At 54.6% G+C, this 14,271-nt stretch overlaps 3 protein-coding genes across 3 annotated transcripts; 2 read left to right on the top strand and 1 right to left on the bottom strand.

The window, feature by feature from the left end:
• The first annotated feature begins 502 nt into the window (after positions 1 to 502).
• On the top strand, positions 503 to 2,223 carry IWZ02DRAFT_45568 (uncharacterized protein). Its single transcript, XM_066767805.1, has 3 exons — positions 503 to 1,615; positions 1,665 to 1,722; positions 1,776 to 2,223. The coding sequence occupies exons 1-3, from the start codon at positions 701 to 703 to the stop codon at positions 2,039 to 2,041; spliced, it is 1,239 nt and encodes a 412-aa protein (XP_066620233.1). The 5' UTR covers positions 503 to 700; the 3' UTR covers positions 2,042 to 2,223.
• A 2,266-nt stretch (positions 2,224 to 4,489) lies between these two features.
• Positions 4,490 to 5,675, bottom strand: IWZ02DRAFT_470982 (tetratricopeptide repeat protein 4; the record flags this gene model as incomplete). The annotated part of the gene is made up of 2 exons (XM_066768837.1): positions 4,490 to 5,202; positions 5,264 to 5,675. 2 exons carry the CDS (start codon positions 5,673 to 5,675, stop codon positions 4,490 to 4,492), a joined length of 1,125 nt encoding a protein of 374 aa, XP_066620232.1.
• Positions 5,676 to 7,249: 1,574 nt separating this feature from the next.
• On the top strand, positions 7,250 to 11,941 carry IWZ02DRAFT_45521 (meiotic cell cortex C-terminal pleckstrin homology-domain-containing protein). The gene is made up of 3 exons (XM_066767773.1): positions 7,250 to 7,326; positions 7,416 to 10,594; positions 10,641 to 11,941. Exons 2-3 carry the CDS (start codon positions 7,567 to 7,569, stop codon positions 11,606 to 11,608), a joined length of 3,996 nt encoding a protein of 1,331 aa, XP_066620231.1. The 5' UTR covers positions 7,250 to 7,326; positions 7,416 to 7,566; the 3' UTR covers positions 11,609 to 11,941.
• Positions 11,942 to 14,271: the final 2,330 nt, after the last annotated feature.

The raw sequence follows: 14,271 nt of genomic DNA, 5'->3' as shown, positions 1-14,271 counted from the left end.
GACATGTCCCGCCCCATTCACCACCTTTCGAGGGGCAATCTGAACTCGTCTGATAGGAAACGGTTGTGTCGACGCTGCTTCGGTCCAGCGACTCCCAGACCGATGACGGCTTTGGGGGCGAGTCCCATGTCTGACGAGGCCTCTTGGCTGTCTGCCTGCTTGCGAGTCAGCATCGTGGGATGCCATTGACGCGGAAATGAATTGGGCGTCGATGCCTGGAGGCTACACGAGATGGATGGGACACTCCATAAGTACATGTAGCCAGATGCAAATGCAAAACCCTCTGTTTTGATCCAACTCCACACCAAAAGCATGTGCTGACAAGGCCAAGACCCGCCCGTGATGCGAGAGAAGCCATCGATGCCGCACTGAAGCCTAGAGCTGTGGGAAGGATGCGGTGTTAATGGTCTGAATGACGTTGCGTGCGCGTGTATCAGTGAAATCAACGCATGGATGAGTCCCGTCCAGGCGCATTTGGCTGGTTCTGGTTCTGGTTCTGGTCCAGGTCCAGGTCCAGTCCGCTCCTGGCGTACAAAAGGCAGGTACGGACTTCTCGCCTGCCTGATGGCCGCACACCGGCCATCGTCGCGCCGTGGCAGTGGCACTCCTTCCCCTACATCGACCTCGACCGCCGCCGACCCAACGTAACGTAACAAAACTCAACACCATCGCCGACTCACCACTTCGCCGACTCAGCATCATGCCGGGCCGCACTCAGCTACACCGCAAGATGAAACCTCCCGCTCGCAACTCCAAGCCGTCAGCTCGCAACTCCACCAGACACGCGAGCGAAGAGCTTGGCCAGGGCGACTTGGTTGTTCGCCGCAACCCTCGCACTGGAAGACCCATTCGAGAGTCTGCTGGTAGGAGGAAGTCTGACTCTGCCTACGTCAGCACAGCCGACGCTGTCGATGATGAAGGCGACTCCTTCTTCGACCCCTCTGAGGATGAAGAGGGCAACCCAAAGAAGAGGAAGCGCACACCATCGCCCGCCCCCCCGGACTTCGACCTGATTCCTGCTTATGAGGTCAAGCGTTATGGTGAACAAAGTGTTGAGGATTCCTTCGCTCGCTCTCCCTCGCCAGACCCAACTTTCGACGATTTCTATCGGCCCTTGAACGACGATGCAGGCGACACGCAAACCAAGCCCGAGACCTTGAGCCTTACTCTCAACATTCCACCGGGATTTTCTGGCCCTGTCCATTTCACGATTGACAAAAAGCTTCTCCAAACGGCCAAGAGACAGCGCAAAGAGACCTCTGCCCCGGTCCGGCACAAGTCGCAAACCGAGTCCAAGCCCTCCAACGATAAGCCCAAGGAGAATTTGATCCTCAAGCTTCCGCCTGAACTCCGCAGAAAGATCTACAACTTGTTGTTCAAGACTGAGGATGCCTTGTCGATCCATGACCCTCACAACTTTGGCCTTTCTAGCGCGTTTCTTCGTACCTGCAAACAGATTCATGACGAAGGCTGCGCCGTTCTTTACAGCGACAATCACTTCGGACTCACCCGCAATCCTGAAATGCGCGCGCCATTGTGGATCAAGGAGAAGAAGGAGGTCGGCTATCACGACCTCCATCTGTGGCTTGAAACCATTGGTCCTGTCAACATCGCTGTGTGTCATTTTCTGACTGGTAGTACATCACATCCGCTAACCTTTGCAGCGTCTTCGATGCGTTACCCTCGCCTTGAGTGACGCTCTTCCCTCTGCGAGAGGCATTGGTATGTGGCCCTGTGTCTGAATTTTGTCTTTACAAAGCTGATGCATCTTGCAGAGGAGCGCAAGTTCGTCCGGGATGATCATCTCATCCACAGCCTGCGCATGCTTGCCCGGTACGGCAAGCTTCAGGAAATCGACATCGTGCTTTCAAGTCGCAAGCCGATCCTTCGTACTGATTTTCGATTCATGGATTCTCTCCGTCGCGTCAAGTGCGATGAAGTGCGCTTCAACTTAGCGCACTGGATGGCGTCCAGAAGCACTGAGACGGTTGAAGTCCTCAAGAAGAATATGGTTCGACGCGTTGACGAAGTCTACGATTGAACCCGCTGGGACAGGACCAAATGATCTCAAACAGCTCCATGCGGCTGCTCCATCTCGTTTCAAGGGCAACTGCGGCCGTTGGACTTCTACTGACGTCGTCATATCTACTTCGGGGCGTAGCCGACACGTCAGACTGCTGTCTGTCAAGCTGAAAGTCTTTGTCTTCCCGGAACACATTTCCTCCAGAGTCAGCCCTCAAAACCATGAGCATCCCCTTGCATTTCCCGGCAACGGAGCATAACACAGCACCATGTATCAACAAACACCCAAACACTACACCAGCACACTGCATTCACCGGACACATAGTGCCCTACGACCTTTACGACATGGAAAGGACCGATCATAATCGACCCTGCATGGACTATGGATTGCAAACCCCTTTTTGCTGAAGACAGTTGGGCGGGTGGATGGGGCATCAAAAAGGGAGGCGATTCTCTATGGACTCAGGGTTCGGAACTGGAATTTTCTTGCTTCTCTGCATCAGGAACAAACCCCTACATGTGTACATTACCTAGCGAAGGCACCCTCTTAGTGCTGAGACAGCGAAATAAAAAGATCCCCCCTCATGTTGCTCTGCTGTGGATACACATAGTAGTGTCGTTGGCTCATCTGACGACAAGCGCGCAAAAGCCGACTCAGACCCAGACGCCCGTTCCCTCCCACTGAAACTTCACCGCCATCACAAGTCCCCAAATCCCGAAAACGTACGCACGTCTTCAGAAAGCTGACGAGACTCAGACCGACTCCGTCTCGAGGAGGTCAGCAAAGTGGTACAGAGTACGTACATACTCAGGTACGCAGGTAGGCAAGTAAGTAGGTACGAGAGCGACAGACGGACCATGCAACCGTTCCTTTACGAGCGCATACGAAGCAAGACGCGAGACTCGTCTTAACTACCGCGACGTTCGATGTTATGGCAGTGGTGGTGGTGGCTAGCTTTTTTTTTTTTTTTTTTTTTTTTTTGGGGAGGGTTTAGTGCGGGATGAGGGGCGTTGTGATTGGCTGGGGTGTGGGATGGGATGGGGGAGGGTTGGAGGAAGTGGAGTGTATGGTGAGTGAGTGAAGAAGCTGTTTATTTGGTATATTGGTTGGGTCGGTGGGTAGGTAGGTAGGTAGGTAGGTAGGTAGGTAGGTAGGTAGGTAGGCAGCTAGGCAGCTAGGCAAAGGAAACTACACGAGAGTCTGAAGCCGTCGGTACAGTGATTAGCTCGCGGGATTCCACTGCAGAGACCCTTGATCGCTGTTGCTGTGCGGTGCAATCCACTTCTGTTTCCTGGCTCCCGGTGCCCGACGAGGAAACGAGAAGAATGCTTGATGGCGTGACATGGCCGGCGTTTCTTTTTGGCAACGGACAAGTTGTTGCGGCGCGTCTCTGCATGCAGTAGGTGCCAGGTAGCCTTAGGCCAAGGCAAGGTCTCGGGGACAGGGTGAGCCAAACTGGCAAAGGCGTGAGTGAGGTGTTCGATGTCATCAAACGTCAGCAACAGATTGGACGTGCGTTGGGTACCTAGACACCTAGATGACGACGGGCCGCGTGCTACTTGCGGCTGCTGCAAAGACTATACATTGCTGAAAAAACATGGAACAATTAGTGCCTGCGTGCCTGACGCTCAGGTACCCACTTTGCAGCAGCTCCCTCCCTCCCTCCCTCCCTCCTCTGCAGACTCAACATCCAACTGGCCAGGCCAGATGGGATTCTGCTGTTTGAGCTGGGTAGCGCAAGCCATGACATCCCTGCCTCTCATCACTAATCCCCAAACCGAAGCCAGCGAGCAAGCATGACGAAGCAACGCCATGGCAACAGCAGTCGTCGCACTCGCGCCGCTTACAAACAAGACAACGAACGACTGTAAGCGTGTCGCAAACCCCGCAGGCCAACCCACCTGCCTGGTACGAGCAAGGCTTTCACGCAGAAGGCGGAATCAGCATCACATCAGCATCGACGACACGATCCCCAGCACGGCCCGAAGGGCTTGTGCCTGGGCGGCGCGGGGACCGGCAGCAGGCTGTCCCGGACAGGCAGTCTCCCTGCAGCCAGCCAGGAAATTATTTTGTTTGGCCTCTTTTTTCTTTTTCCTCTTGTTTTGCGTGCTGGTTGCAGATGGCTGCAGTTGGGAGATGGTTGTGCTTGAGTCTGCTTGCTTTGGGCTGGCCTGCCGCTGCTGATTATTTTTGCCCGCGATTGCCGGAGCGGCCTGGCAATGTTTGTTGGCGTATGAGGCTCGCTGGTGGGGTGGGGGTGGGGGGAGGGTGCTGATGAGTGCTCAGGGCTTGAACTTAGCTTGCAGATGCTGTCGCATGCGCGGGCAAACAGTCGGTAGAGATAGAGATCGTCTGAGAGCTGAGTCTGTGAGGGTAGAGGGGGCACTGCGAGAATCGAGTTTCGATCTTCAGATGGTGGCTTTGTCTTCAGCCCTTTTTGCCATTCATTACGATTCTCCAGAGCCCTACAAGCCCTTCCTCTTTTTGAGTTCCGCAATCCATTCTTGCGCCCTGGCTTTGGGCACGACGTTCACCGTCACCAATCCATCCACCACCTCGACTGTTCCTCCAGCGAGCAGTTTGCCTAGGGGCACCTTCTTGCCGGCCTTGATCAAACCCCCCGCTGCCGTCTCAAGGTAGCATTCGGTACCCTCGGGCGTGTACTCCCCAGCTTCATCCCACGGCAGCGGCAGAATGTATTCCAAGTGTTTTCCCAGACTGTCCGTCTCGGCACATGCCTGGATGAAATCGCTCTGCGCGTGGAGCGGGTAGAGCAATATCACCGGGAAAGACAGCACCGAAGACGGATCTAGCGGTTCTTCCAGCTTGATCTTCGAGTCTCCCGTGTCCGGCTCTGCCCCGGTCTCGCGCGTTTTGATGTTGCGAGCCCTTAATGCAAGCTTCAAGGAGTTCTCCTCGGCTCGTCGTGCTTCCTCGCGTTCGCGTTGCTTGCGCGTCAGCTCTTCCAAATGAGTTTTTCTTTTGGCAATCTTTGTGCTGAGGGTCTGTAGTGCGGCGTTCTTGGGGTCGATTGCAAGTCCTCTAGCGCATGCATCTTCGGCTTCGGGTATCTTGTCAAGAGCGAGAAGGGCGGTTGCGCTGCGGTACCAGGCTTTTACGTTGGAGGGGTTCATGAGGAGAGTCGCTTTGCAGTCGGTTATGCAGGAGCGGTAGTTCTCTGCACGCAGCATTAGCTCACTGGGATCATGGTGGTTGCAAGTCTGTCGCGGTTGACTGACTCATTTCCAAGTTGCAAAGTGCTCGGTTCACCAAGCATGCCTCCTCTATTGCTCTTTCCTTCTTCGCCTCCTCTTCTGGATCCAGCTCTTGGTCTTCTGCAAGATCCATGTCAGGATCACCCTCTTCCTCATTCTGCACCGGCCGGTCTGGCCCATGCAACACTCCAATTGCCTGGTCGTAAAAGTCGCGCGCGTCGTGCCAGTGCTTTGCCCGAGCACACTCGTTGCCCTGCTCCCGAAAGTTACCTGCACATTCTGCCTTGGTACCCTCGTATGCAAGAGCTTTCAGAGCTTCCAGCGCGTCATTGCCTCCGCCAGCACCATCGGTCTCGTCCAAGGACGTCATGAATAGAGGCGTGCGGTTGAGTTCGGCGAAGATCTCGTCGGCAGTTTTGGCTTGGACCTGCGCCATTGCTGGCGGCTTGGCGGCCGACGGGTGTGGTGATGTCTCGTTGGGGCCATTGCTGGACGAAGAGGGTGCGCCGTTGCCAGCCACAGCGTCGTTGATGAGGGATTCGAGCGAGGGTACGTTGGGAGGAGCGGGTCCTTCTGGTACTGGACCAGATGTTGACTTGTTCAGGTCGAGCGACTCGTCAAAGTCGTCCGGGAGCTCTTCGATTTGGCCCATGGTGTCTGCTGTGGAATGTCGAGAGTCGCGAGCCAAGCTTGGCGGGGATAAAATTCCTTATCGATACCCCGGCTTTGACAGGGAGGCGTGGCAGGGTTGCTCTCATTGGCCGCGAGCCTGCCTGCCGCAGCGACGACGGCGACACGACCAGCCAGGACTTGACTAAGTACCTAGGTACCTTACCTTCGCACCACCACCCCGCCGGCCTCGACTTGTAACCGGCCCGCGATCGACACCATCACATCTCGAGACGCACGAGAAAATTCCGATGACCGTCACGACATATGCTGTGCGATGGCGGCCAGGGCCGAGAAGGCGATCAACACCAGCACATGGACGGTAATTCCGCAAGCTCGACATGGATGCTCATCGCCCTTGGCCGTGGGTGCCGATCATGACGATTGCAATTGTACCGCAGGGTCCTCTGGCTGCGCCGCATGCGACACGTTGATGGCTATTTTCTTCCAAAATCCCAGGGAGTCGAGGGCGACAAAACTCTGCGCGGATAGGGACTCTGTGGAGAGCGCCAAGCAATACAACGAGCGGAAGGCGTCGTGCCCCTGGATCCTGCGACGGGCCAGCCGCGAGGAACCAGGACTAGAGATAGTGACGGTGATGTGACAGTCGCAGGCCGGCACGCAGCAAGTGGAACAACCTAACGGGTGCGAAGTTGCAAAGGCCCTTTCCCGCCGCAGCGAAGACGCGAGCCCCGGATTTTATATGGCGACCCCCTGAGGCCAGATGAGAGCAAAGACTATACCGGTCGACCGGGCTCGTCGCTCGCCAGGCCATTATCAGGACACGGTGCAACGCGTGTTCCTGGACCAAGGCTCCATGATCATCCGCGCCTCAGCGGCGTGAGGCTATTTTATATTTTGTCCGTTAATTGCCATCCCGGCCCTGCCCCTGTCGCCGACCCTCCTTGCTAGCGTCAACTCCAGCAGCCGGGGTTCATCTGCATCGTCTCCTGGCCCGCTCTGCTGCTCGTCGAGCCGTTCGTAGCTCGTGCCCATCGTTTCCTCCTGCTTCTTGCAGCCCGTTCCTTTAACCCTATTGCCTCCCGCGTCCGTCTTTGCTTCTTCCCCGCTGTGATTTCGTCTTCTCGCTCTTCTCTCCTCTCCAAGCCTCATACAGTGCTTGCCGCCGTAATCGTGTGCGAGGAGCGCTTCTCACCACCCTCAATATCGCCGGCATATCTGCGCTGCGGATGACAGCGGACCACGGCAGACTTGTACGACCGGTGCGACATTGCAAACGAGAATCACGCCCTCGTTTTCGTCAATCAACCTTCCGTCAGACTCAGAGTCAGGCACTCCCCTTTTCATACCAGCAGTGACCGAACAACGAACGTCTCTCGGGTTTTCCGTGCTGGTTGTTTCAACTTGCATAAAAGGACTCGTCCCGCGCAACGATACAATAAGCTCGCCCTTGAAAAGTATGTACTCTGGCGCTATTGGCCGAGCACCTGATGCCAGGCTTTCCTTGCCGCATCTGTCGGATCGGACACGCTAACCTTACGCGCAGTCATGCTTGATGCTCCAGCGCTTCTGACTACCTGGGATTTCCAGTCTTAGTATCACACTGGGCGCACACCAATTGCCCTGGTTTCAAAAGTTTTAGGGCTCCTAGCGTCTCTATTGCCTAGCTGTTGGTCCATTTCTCTCCATTTCATAACATGGCTTCTGGTCACTCCTCCGATCATGACTCCAAAGCGCCTCCGTCGCGCCAAACTTCTTCAGAAACAATCTTCATGACCCCACAGCCCTCGTCTCCTGCGCGCTCCTCTCGCCATGGAACTCCTTCAACCCCTGGCGATCCAGATGCATCGCTTCCTCCGCTTCGCTCAGAGTCGTCTCCTGACTCTGTGGAGGATAACGCCTTTTCTTTCGATCCACGTCGGTTGACGCCTACGTTGCAAGCCAACCTCGTTGCCGAAATTCTCAACTTGAGGAGGGAAATAGACTCGAAAGACCGAATCATTGAGGATCTGGAAACTAGTCTTGAATCTTCTCAAAACGAGACTCAAGACCTGCACGCTCGGTTGTCCGCCAGTCAGAGCGAAAGCCGCGCTGCGAAACGTCATGTCAAGACGCTGGAAACAGACACTTTTACCACTCTTGAAGAGCTGGTACACGAACGCGATCAAGCCAAGGCGGAAACTGAAATGCTCCGTAATAAATTGGAAGACTCACGAAAGAAAGCCAAATACGAGGGAGACGCGTCAGACCGCACTCAAGATCTTTGGCAAAAGGACAAGGACACCTGGGACGCCGAAAAGAGGTCCCTCGAGCGTCGCATTCACGTCAGTGAAACCCGTTTGAAAGCCGTCCTAGAAGAACTGGCCGCCCAGCAAGCTGCCGCCCAGGAGTGTTACGAGGCTGAAGCTGATGAAAACATTCGGGACAGCGGCTTTGCTATGGAGAGCGATGGAGTCAGTCTCCCTCCGCAAAGTCTGTCCAACTCTCCAAAGCGCACGCTTAGCCAAAGGAGCAGACATGAGCGCAACCACAGCGGTGGTAGCATGCGGAGTTTCCGCAGGAACAGAGCATCCGTGTTGACCGTTGGCTCCGAGCTGCATCAAAAGCTAAGCGGTCCCAGCCTTGCCGACGAGTTGGCGCTCGATGAGGAAGATGAAGAGGAGGTAGAGGAGGAAGAAGGGGCCGACGATGATGATGGCCTTGACTCTGAAGACTTTTCTGAAAATGAATTGCGGGCCAGACGAGCCTTGGAACTGAGGCAATCCCAGCTCCCCGATGGCAAAGCAAGGAAAATGCTCGGGCTGGAGACCGATGGTAAACAGTCATCCTCGGAGCACGAAAGCGATACGAAAGAAACGAAGCAATCTGTTGACAACATCTCTGTTGGTCGTCAGAGCATGGAGAAATCTGCGAAGCCGTCGAGAGAAGTCGTTCCACCCAAGCACGACTATGTTGACACGGGTGTGCAACCTTCTCCGCCTCCTTCCCCCAAAGTTGCTCCCCAAGTCATGGCAGCAGCAAGAAACAGTGGTCACATCGTTAGTGCCATGGTCAATTTGGAAACCAATCAGAGAAAAAAGCCTATCTCAGATCAACAAACAGGATCTGAGACTCCGCATCACAAGACCCGCCCCATGGTCTCCTCTTCATGTCAAACTTTAAATCATCCGCCGAGTCCTCCAGACACACCAACAGCCATGCTTCATCCAAATCTCGCGGCTTCCTCTCCTTCGACATCTACACGACCCAAAATGACGTCGGCATCGACTCAGACCGAAATCAAAATATCTGAAACGAATCGTCTTGACGTTCCGCCCACTCCGACCCGGGCCCCACCACCAACAGCCATTGCCGTACCCCAAATAACCATAGAACCGCCTGGTTCGTGCCCCACCTCACCGACTCATGCTGTGCTTCCGCCTGGAACAAAAAGTGTCTGTTCGCAGACTTCTCCAGACATGCTGCCCGACCTTTGCTCACGATCCATGCAAACCGAGCCTATCATGGTCACTAGGCTAGGCAAGCTACCGGCTCATTTACTTCCATCCTCGATAACTTCGCAACTCGCTACCTCGGAAAAGAAAGAATCACCCGAGACAAAGCCAGTCCTCGCTAAACCTTTCGAGGAAAAAGGCAAGAGTCCCTTGCGTGCAACTCAGGCAGCGCAGGCAGCGCAGAAATCAATGCGACACAAATCAGTCGAAGCTACCGAGAATAAGTACCCAGGGCACAACGATGATGGTCCCTTGACGACCGAAAGCACCGATGGCATCCGCAGGCCATTCAGATCTAGCAGTCTATTTGCAGGATTTGACGAGGAAGCCATTGCGGACGAGAGCGACGACGAGTACCGAAGAGACAACTCAACATACAGCCGGATGACAAAATATCACAGCCGTCTTGCCAAACCCCCGACGCCTGTGCCCGAGGAGAAAGAATCACCTTCCCGTCCGAGGTCCTCGTGTTCGGCCAAGGTTGAAAAGAGCCCATCGATTCGACGGCAAGGTAGCCTGCGTTGGTCTAATATGAGCCCAACCAGAGTTTCTCAAGGACTCGGTGAGTCGAGCAAGCTTGCATCCGCACGGCCTCCGTACCCCGTGCCCGTCCGGTCCAGCTCTAGAAAGTTGCCGTTAAGCAGAAGTGAAGGTTCGCAAAGCCCGCCAATCCGCAACAACATGCTTGCCAACAGACGCTCGCGGAAGGACTCGACGACTCGTCAAGACAGCCTGCGCAAGGTACGTTCGGCAGCTGTCATAAGTAGGAGCGATCGTTTCCCAGCCAGATCGCCGCCTCCACCGAAGACCTCCTTGACCTCGCCTACTGGAAGCCAGACCCAGTCCCCAATAGGACGGGGTCGGGTATCGACTCCCAAGCAATCCTGTTCCGAGGGTCGTGGACACAGGAGCCAGCATTCGCGAAGTACTGCGAATCCAGAAAGCAATCACTCTTTCGACTCACCGTCGCAGTCCATAAGCGTTGTTGACGCCATCGCCATCACCATGGTGGGAGAATGGATGTGGAAATATGTTCGTGGTAGGAAATCTTTTGGCGTTTCTGATGCGGTGAGTCCGGATTTTAGCAAGGATGACGGCACCGGCATCACCGGAATCAACGGTGTCCGCCACAAGCGCTGGGTTTGGATCTCGCCGTACGAACGATCGATTCTCTGGAGCAGCAAGCAACCGACAAACAATACGGGGCTCATGGGCAAGCCTGGCCGCAAGCGTAAGCCACCCTCCAGCTTGGACGGTTCTATGTTAACTTTCTACAGTTGTGGTGCAATCAGTTCTGGACGTCAAAGACGATGGTCCACCTCCAAAGGGCAGTGGATCACAGCCTGTGTTTAACCGATCTATTCTAGTCCTTACCCCTGCCCGCGCTCTCAAGTTTACGGCCATGAGTGCAGAGCGTCATTACATTTGGCTCACTGCACTCTCATTCCTTGCCCACTCTTCACAAAATCTCCCCAATCTGGGCCAACTGCCAACTCCAGTTCCTCAAGAGCCGAACAAACGGAGATTGGGTCCTTTGAGTACCAGGAAGAGTAGCAGCTCCATTCGTGCCGCCAAGGAGGCCCAAGCAGCCAAGGATAAAAATCCCATCCAGGCCGAGTCACCAAACGACGGCAAAGCAACCCAGTCCCCAGCATCCGAGTCTTTCAGCCCTCCTGCCATCCCAAGGTATCACGGCCGGAAGAGGAGTGTTTCTTCCCCACGGCAAATGACCTTCCGAACCCCCATGCCCCACAACTTTTTTGGTCGCAGTTTTTCCAGCAACCACGCATCTGCAAACATCCCACCAGTCCCAGCAATACCTAAGGCGACTCAATCCAACAGGACCCCCTCGGCTGGCACCAGCGACATCCAAAGCCCAACGAGCCCGAATGTTGCCCCATCCGTTCCATCGAGCATCTACAATCCCTCGACGAGCCGCCGCACGTCCGCATCTTCCGGTGCGGCCACTCATTCGACACAACGGCGTGAGTTTTTCGACGCCGTTGCAGGAATGATGCGCATGGAAGCTTTTGTGGAAACCCAAAGGTCGGACTCGAAGCACCCTGACGGAGGTTTATCGGATCCCAGGGGAGCTGCAAACTCTAGAAATTTTGCTGGGAAACAAATGAGATCAAGCTCTACCAATCATAGGGCCGCGAGCATGACTGCCAACCGCGGGCCGGGCTCAGCAAGCACACCAGATGCCATCAACGAAGACACGGGCGATTTTTTCAAAGAGTTTTGAGTCACGACCGACTCGGTGCATCCATTCAGGCAGGCCCGGTGTGGCCCTATCAACACTTTTTTAGCATCGACTTACCAGCTCTTCATCATATAAAAACGACGCGTGCTACACACGGCCTCTTAATCTCCTCTCTTACGGCCATCCATACAGCGCTGTAACACTGCCTTTCATTTGAAATCACTTCGCATGTCATCTTTGACGGCACGAGCACTATGGAACACGCACATCTCCGGCACCTTGAGCGTTTTCAGCCTCGGGATCATGAGCAACGCAGACGGCAATCCATTCGCTTTCGCACAACCCCTGTTTACTTTAATCTTCACGGCGTAAACCCTGCATAAAATCCTTGCACACATCACTGTGGAAACATGCATTCGCTGCGATACGCGCCGAGGCGTCCACATCATCCAGCAAAGGACGAAACGGTAACCGTCATGCGCATCACTCTCGCTGCATAAGTGTATTTTCTTCTCTCTGCAGCATTGATTGACACATGTCTGCGTACTATGCGCAGTCGTCGCAATTTGAAGTTCTCCCCTGTCCTTTTGCAAAGTCTCGCAAGTGGCTGTGAGCCTGCGACGGATATGCTGGTCGTTGGAGACGTTGGCAGCTTATTGACATTGTGTCTCTACACTTCTCCGATAGAGCTTCCGTTCTTCACCCTAAATGTCTGATTACCTTTATACTCCTCCTTCACTTTCAAAAAGCGGGTCGCTTCCAACCATCTTGTCTATTTCCCTCTTCTTGGATACCCTTATTTCTCAACCACGTCTTTGTCATCACTGTAAACTAAAGAGTCTCCTTCATTTCTGCAGCGGTGCACTTGAAATTTCTCCGCGTTCTTGAAGGCGAGCATCCATCCACACCCCAGATACTGCTTTGAAGGGTCCGGGGTTTCGCGAATTAGCTTCCTGCTGTACGACGATCAAGCAATGGACGAGAAGTAGAAATACGACAACTGAAATAATGATGCCTTGCCCCCTGTCACCAAGATGCCAAAGCTCCGCCGGGGACCCCAACACGCGTCGATCCTTTTGCTTCAACGCGCGAGTGAGTGAGCGGACGGGCGCTGCTACTGCTCGGCAGCCGTTGTGGGAAGAGCGGGCAGCCAGCCAGCCCTAAAGTCAGGCAACGCACAACTTCCGTCGCCGACAGACCTCGATGCCTCCCATACTGATACTCTCAGGCCGATGTTCAGCGTCAACAACTTTCAAAGCAAAAACGAGAGCAGAACGGGAGAATGATGGGAGATTGTGTCAATTTTGGCCCTCTCATTTGCCCTGGCTAATAAGGTAGCTAAGATTCCCTTACTACGCCGGTTACTAAGGCATAACACAACCTCTCATAGTTATGTAGATTTAATGTCAGAGATGGTCAGAAATAAGGGCGGAAAAGCCTCTTCACACATAATCGGCAGCAGCCCCGAAACTCAGTCTGCCGCCAATGGTCACAGCGCCGGCACTCTGTCTGTTGTATCAAGCCGCCCGTTCCGTTCCCACTTCATCGTTGTCTCCTTTCTCCGTCGCCAGCGTCGACTCCTCGGCCGTGCGCCGCCTGTGGCTTTGGTCCTGCATTCACTCTGTGTTTGCTTTTTCTGGTGGCTGGCTGGCTAAATCGGCTCTATCCTCCATCCTGTGCCGAGTGCTCTGCTGCTGTGTGGTCATTTCGCTCGTCCTCCCACCAAAGCGCAACCCATGCGTACCGCTTAAGCGCAGCCAAGTACGTGAATTCAAGCGCCGCGCTGGAATCGACGGAAGCAAGCGAGCGAGCGAGCAAACAAGCAAGCAGCTCTCCCACACGCTCCTATCCAGCTACTGCTCAGTCCTGTGGTTGCGCCCGACCCGACATTTCCCTCGCTCACTCCCTGCCTTTCCAACCCATCATCTATTTGAAGAAACTTTGCCCAATTTTCTCCGACTTGCCGAGCAGCTACGCGTCTTGGTCGCGACAATGCTGGTTGCTGATACTGTACCGTACCGCACCGTGCTACGTGGAAGTGCGGCGTCGTCCCACTCACAACGGTTCGTGCTTCTTCTCATCGTCTACCCGGCAGTTGGAGTCGAAATGAGGTGCTATACTCTAGCCGAGCACGTTGGCAAAGAGTACATACAGTAGGTGCCGACTGTGTTTGGGCGGTCGTTGAAGAAATAGATGATGAGTCGTGGCAAGCGAAAGCGGAGATTGTTGCGCAGGTGCGTGCTCTTGCTCTTTGCTCTTTGCTGAGGAGGAGTCTGGGGTGTTGGTTTCGTTACCTCCTTTGGATATTTGAATAGGTTGCTTATATCCCAACTATCATGTCAACTTCAACTCTGGTCCAAACACGTATCCATTCTCTAGACCCAATTCTAATTACTATAGCGCCGCTGAACACAGTGCCATCTTTCCTACGCGAACAATGCCACACACCCACCTCAATCAAAGCAATCAGTCACAAGTCGGCCAGGTAGGTAGGCAGGGGGCAAAGACACCATCCAGGGGAAAGCGGTTTACCCGGCCGTCCGCTCCTCACTATCGATCCGAGCCGTCCTATCTTCATCGATCACTAGCAGGAATGCTTTGATTGCCTGTATTGCTCTGCACTGTATTGTGCCATCACGCAACAAGGACACCAATACTGGCGGATATTTCAACCCTGAGTCAGAGAGCGAGGGGAAAAACCAAAG

The sequence above is a fragment of the Phyllosticta citriasiana genome (genome assembly GCF_038021145.1).
Source record: "Phyllosticta citriasiana strain CBS 120426 chromosome Unknown IWZ02scaffold_11, whole genome shotgun sequence".
In the NCBI taxonomy this organism is placed as follows: Eukaryota; Fungi; Ascomycota; class Dothideomycetes; order Botryosphaeriales; family Phyllostictaceae; genus Phyllosticta; species Phyllosticta citriasiana.
The sequence above is the reverse complement of the archived record's forward strand: the minus strand, read 5'-3'. Positions and strand labels throughout refer to the sequence as shown.